We start from the raw sequence: 6,037 nt of genomic DNA on the forward strand, positions 1-6,037 counted from the left end.
CCGGAGATCTGGCCACTCTAAGCCAACAACAGTACCAAGCCGCTCCAATCAGGAATTGGTATTAAGGAGGCTTTGGAGTAGTACTTTGCATTTGTCCCAAGTCGGGGGATATATTGTAAATTTGCGCAAATGTTTACTCATCCCGTGCAACGTTTTCGACCGAGCTGGGTGGAACGGCATTGTTCACTCTACCTCATAGCAGATCCTATGGTTCTGATTTGCTCATTTAATCACCTTTTTTCACTCCCCTATTATTGAAATAATTTACACAATTTGCTGACAGCGGAGTATGTGAATATGCACATAAAAATGGTAGATGAACTATGATGAACTCTTCAATGCATGCAACCACCATACGTGCACCACATGAGAATGACAGCCTTTATTAAAACTTCATTTATTCACATCAACTCATTTTATAAATACTATTGTGATTGGCTTTTCTACTAGATTCATCTATCAATGTACTTTAGTATATATTTGACAGTTTTTTTAATTTCCCTTTTATAATCCGGTAACAGCATACACTATGTTTGCAAGCAATAAATGTATGACCCAAATCGTGTGGAACACTTTTGGGAAACAAGTATGAAAGAATAACAGAGGCTATAACCTCTTTGACGATGTTTTAACAAAATACAAAATCCACATGGTTATTGAAGTGCAATGGTTGAACTGAAATTCACCAAAATGCAGCAAATTGACACAAATCTGGTTATAAAAGAGCTCAGACAACAAGGGGCTTTACGAAAAACTGTAAATTGTTATTTGTCACAAGGATTTTTTTTTTTTTTTTTTTTTTTACGGCAGCAGTTAGGACCTCAGCGTATAAAGCAGCATCCAGAAAGAGAGTATGTTCCGGAAAGTGGCAATCATGTCGCAAAAGTCGATTTCTTCCATTACAGTCGGTTACATATAAAATGAAGGAACAATTCAGGAACGCTTCACTAGCCCGCCGTTCACACGTGGTTGGTCACACGGCACAACGGCGAAGGCTGGCCACGTGGCAACTGGCAGTCGGCGGGTGTATCTGAAGGCAACGGGCAAACCCCGGCCGACCCCTGACTCCTCCGCGGCTTCCGCTCCAGTCTGACCCTCTGGTTCTGAAGGCCGACGCCGGAGTCGACCCCGGCGGGTATTTTGACGTCGCACGTTCCCCGGATCAGGCCGTTCCGGATGGGGCCGCCGGTGGTTTGGCCCAGGTGCTCAGCTGAGACCAGAGGCTGCCTGTCCTCTTCTTCGCAAATGGCAAACACGGGTACGATCACGTGATCGCTCTCACATGGGAAATCGCGCCTCTTCGCCGCCTGCTTGTTTTCTATCGCGCTCCGGAGGGTTGGAGAGGAAACCGAGTCGGGCTCCGGTTGCGAGCCCTGGGTCAGAGTGAGGCCGCCGGTCTTCGGAGCGTCCGCCGTCCCGGAGAGCAGACCGAAGCAAGGCCCCGTGAATCGGGAGCGCCGCAGGTTGCTGACCGAGTTCAGACGCCGCTGCCGTTGGGCTGCATGAGCAAGTGGATAGGACGCGTTGCCGATGGAAGAGTCAGAGACGGCGCTCGTCTCGCTCTTTGCCGCCAGTTGGACGTCTGAGAAAACCTTCCTCTGGTCAGACCCCAAACTGGCCGGTGCCTGCAAGGATAAGGGACTCTTCATTTTGTTCATTTCCAAATCTAAATATTGGCATAAGTTAAAGCCTGTGAAGCACACCAACCAATGTTATGACTGTACCTCTCCTTTCGGGTAACGACTTCTAAATCCAAGCATGAAAGCTTATAATATACAGTATATTAATGAAATTCATATAATATACAGTATATATATGATTCAGAAGCTGACCCTATTTTAAACCTAAAAACAAAGTAAATACAAGTGGGGTGTGCAAAAAATATTCACTGGGTCAGTACTTTGTATAACCATCTTTTGCTGAAATTACTGCTGCAAGTCCTGAGGTATGTTTATCAGTTTTTCATATCTACAGACAACGTTTTCCTCATATTTCCCTTGCTAAACAGCTTCAGCTCAGTAATGTTGGATTGAGAGCATCTGGGTTTTCAGATCTCGCCGCAGATTCTCATACATTTGCTTTTGACTCCACCATTTTAACACCTTGATATGTTTTCAACCACTTAATTTTTGTTCATGACCATTGTCTCGTTTAGAAGCAAAACGTCTTTTGCAAACAAATTTGCTTCACCAACTGTCCCATCAGCTGGTGAGTTTTGCATTTACCCCCCAAAGATCTCAATTTTGGTCTCCATTCTCCAGTTCAATATTATAATCAAATTAAACCCCTCCAAAACTTTCTCTCAGACCTGCCTTGGTCTTCACGATGCTGTTTGCACCCCAATGTTCTTTAAGCAGGTCTCCGAGACCATCACAGAGCGAGCGCATATATTTTGAAAAGTCGAATCATGTGAACCATCTGAATAATCGAAACAAGATTTCTGCCGCTGCCTTTAAATTGAGACCAGTTTTGAACGGTGACAAAACCTCTCATCTTGAATGCCAAAAGCGTGAAAAGAAAACAATGGCATTGGCACTGACGCTATCTACTAGCTTGGTGAAGGGACTGGTCGAGTTCCAGCTGCACCACTTCTTATGGAGCTGCGGCAGTGGAGGGAGGAATTCCTGGAAGGTGCGTACGCTCCACGCTCTTGGCCTGGCACAGGCGCCACTTCCATCGCCGGTCGGACCAGAGGCGGAGGGGGTGGAGTCAGGTCGGGGCCAGTCACCAACGGGACTGGGGCCGGTGTCACTGTGTCTCAGGAAGCGCTCCCGTTGCTAAGACAAGAAAATGTCCTGTGAGCAACATATAGGCTACACGATGCAAATAACAAATGTGCAAGGAGCAACCAAAAATGATATACAAAAATGGTCAAGTTAAAAAAAATGACAGCGGCGGTAGATTCTACCTACAAGTTGGAAAATATGTCCACAGTGACTAGCGTTGTACTAAATTGTGTTTGTACTGTGCAATGAAAGAGATTTTTATTTTCAGGTTGAACTTCCCTCCAGAAGTTGCATAGGCAGCAAAACATGAGACAAAACAATCAAGGGCTTGTTTAATTATGACTGAGATAACCATTGAACGCAAATAGCACAAACGTTGAAGGTGGCATTATGCTCAAGCACTCAACTGCAGATCCAATGGCCAATGACCTGCACTGTGCAAGAGGCTTGTTATTGAAACAGGCACGCATCTCTGGTCCCGAGTTTGAACATGATTACGACTGCATTGATTTTTGTTTTGTTTTTTTATACAGTCAAAAAACTTCTTCCTGACTACTCCACTCCTCCCCGCATACTTTTATGGGATTAATGAGAAGGAAGTGTACAGATTTGCTTGGCAACCTCTGTCAAAAAGTCGGCCAACAGACTGCGTTCAGCTCATTTTTTATTAAGAACATTAAAATGGTCAACGGGACAGAGGGTGCTTTAGAGCAGGGGTTCTCAAACCTTTTGGAGTCAGGGACCTCTTTTGGAGAGAACATTTTCCAAGGGCCGCCATTGCAAATGTTTGCGGAAACAAAACAAACCAAAAAATCATTGAAGTGACTTTTTTACTGACCAAGAGAAACATATTTGTTACGTTTCAGCTATAATGAAGTTTGGAAAGTCCAAATTGCAAATTGCACGCCTCCCTCAAACAGATTTCTTGCCAATTATTTTGTCAAAGACAGCATTATAAAATAAAATGCAGCTTTTGCTCTGCTGGCTTTATCGCCTAGTTAGCAAGCAATTGTAGACACAAAACGCATTTAGACAAATTTCAAGATGATTAAATATTCAAAAATATATTAAACTGGTCAAATTGCTTTAATAAAGGGTCGTGAATACTTTCACAATTTAAAATAAAATAAAATGAAATTAACACAAATTTATATACAGTATTTTTTATTCATAGTCCAAATTTTTTCACGGACAGCCTGCAGTCAGGCCACGGACCCCCGGACTTTGAGAACCACTGCTTTAGACTATTTCAATTGTAGTTCAAAAAAAACAGTAGTAGTTTAAACAAAATATAACGCAGAAACTGACCCACTTATATCATGTCAACTTTCCTTCACTCGTGAAATTGCCCATTTTGATTCCCATACCCTTTAGAATGTTGGTAAACGACAATAGATCTCTAGAATCTTGAACACCGTGACCTGGATGATTGACACATATGCGGTACATCAATGATTTGATGCTGCTATGGATTAGTGTTTTGAGCTATATCCTTCTGCTGAAAATTAGGACCTTTAGGACCTGAACGTTTGTCAAATACGTTTCCTTCAGACTTTGGATCATAGGGTCAGAGTGTGGAGAAGATTACAAGAACGCTACGCGGCTCGTCCCAGGCCAGGCGACGGCTCCTCAAGGCCATATACAGTATGTGAGGGAGCCATCTTGCCAGGCGACATCCACATCAATTTCCATGCAGAAGACGATTTGAAAGCAAGTAATTGCAGCTGCGACTCCTCTTCAAATGATTTGTGCTTCAATTTCAAGGGCTAATTATGATTGACAGGCTGGACGTGTGCATGCCACATTATCCTTCCTGATCGGTCAGCTGCTATTCTTCCAGGGAGGGCCAAGGTTTTAGGGGCCGCACCCATCAGTGGGAGAACAAGACCCGAATAATCCTTCCAACAGAGTCACTAACAGCTAATTTTGTCTAGACAAGAATTAGCCGGGGGTTTAAATATAGAGTTCCTCTGGTCACCTCCAACACAAAGAGTACTTTTAGTTTTGATATGCAAGGTGACAAGTCAGCCTCAGACCAGGGTGGTGTGAGAAATGACAGAAAAAAACTGCTCATACATTATCGGTTGACGACTTCTTTTTAAAACAGGTCATTCAGTCACAATATTGCGCGAGTCGCCACTTACAACATTTATCTCATTACATTCAGGGGTGTCTGCATCAAGGACACACACAGGCAGACCACACACTGTGTGCCAAAGCATGCATGCAACACACACACACAAACACAAGCACACACAATCGGTGCTGGGAATCTGGCTCTGTCGATAATACTCCATTAGCCGAGGCGGCAGAAAAGCTTGCCAGTCCTACAAAAAAGCTGCCAAAACCGTTTATGCCAACACTTATTCCAGGAGAACACAAAAGCAAGCAAGGATGAAAATGCTTGGTTTAACCACTTTTCCCCGACCATAATAATGAGTGTTTTCCCATTGAGGACTCCATTTTTTTTTTTTAAAGAAGTTTAGGCACAAGTGAGCCAGTCCCACTGAATGAGCCCTAACACACGCACTGGGCCAATGCAGAGCCATGAAGACCGTGTCGCCACCATTCTTTACTATTAACATGACTTTACTTCCAATATGTCTTTAATACACGCTGAATCAGAATGTTCAGTTGGCTAGTGACTTAATTTGTTCTCATTTTATTGTGACTCACATTGTAATCTATAAAGATTTTCACCTGTGACATTTCGACTGTGTGCAACCCGGGTTCGAATGAAGATGGGGCGTAAAATAAAAACAGAGTACGACGATTTGCAAACAGAACAAACAAAGACCTAATATGAGCTAGCATGTTATCCACAATCACAAGTTGTAGGATTTGGGGCATTTTGTCATAAATGACAACAAGTAAGTAGAACTTGCAAACACTCGTGGGCCAGATTTCAGAGAGAGACGAACAACGTGTGCCTCACTGACAGTGACTGCTCTCAACTCAAGCCACAGCGTCCTTCCTCCCTCCAAAATGTAATATCAACAGCTGCCAGAGGCGGCGCCAAAAAACAAAGATCAAGCCAAACAAAGCACAAATAAAGCTAAGATCTATAACTGGTAAAGGACAAATTAAATCCATGCCAAAACATTATTATTTCGAGTGGCCTGTTACCAGATGATCGGCGGACCGGTACTGGGCCACGGACCTGAGCTTAGGGACCTCTGCTTTAAAAGGAAGGTTCCTGCCCAATGGCTTTGCCTGCTGTCAAGTCATCATTGCACTATATAGCACAATATGTTTTCTGTAATCTATATTGTTTACCTGTATTTGTTTGTAATGTGTATCTGTCTGTATCT

General features: G+C 43.3%; 1 protein-coding gene across 1 annotated transcript in view; it reads right to left on the reverse strand.

Moving 5' to 3' along the window:
- Window positions 1–367: 367 nt before the first annotated feature.
- LOC148430086 (uncharacterized) overlaps window positions 368–6,037 on the reverse strand; it is a 30,435-nt gene continuing 24,765 nt past the window's right edge. The window contains exons 6-7 of the mRNA XM_088418197.1: window positions 2,541–2,777; window positions 368–1,625 (exon numbers count right to left, since the gene is read on the reverse strand). Coding sequence (XP_088274323.1) covers window positions 960–1,625; window positions 2,541–2,777 — 903 coding nt within the window. The 3' untranslated portion in view covers window positions 368–959. The remainder of the gene's footprint in view (window positions 1,626–2,540; window positions 2,778–6,037) is intronic.

This window comes from Hippichthys cyanospilos, chromosome 1 (genome assembly GCF_059441005.1).
Source record: "Hippichthys cyanospilos isolate Australia breed blue-spotted pipefish chromosome 1, RoL_Hcya_1.0, whole genome shotgun sequence".
NCBI classification, from domain to species: Eukaryota; Metazoa; Chordata; class Actinopteri; order Syngnathiformes; family Syngnathidae; genus Hippichthys; species Hippichthys cyanospilos.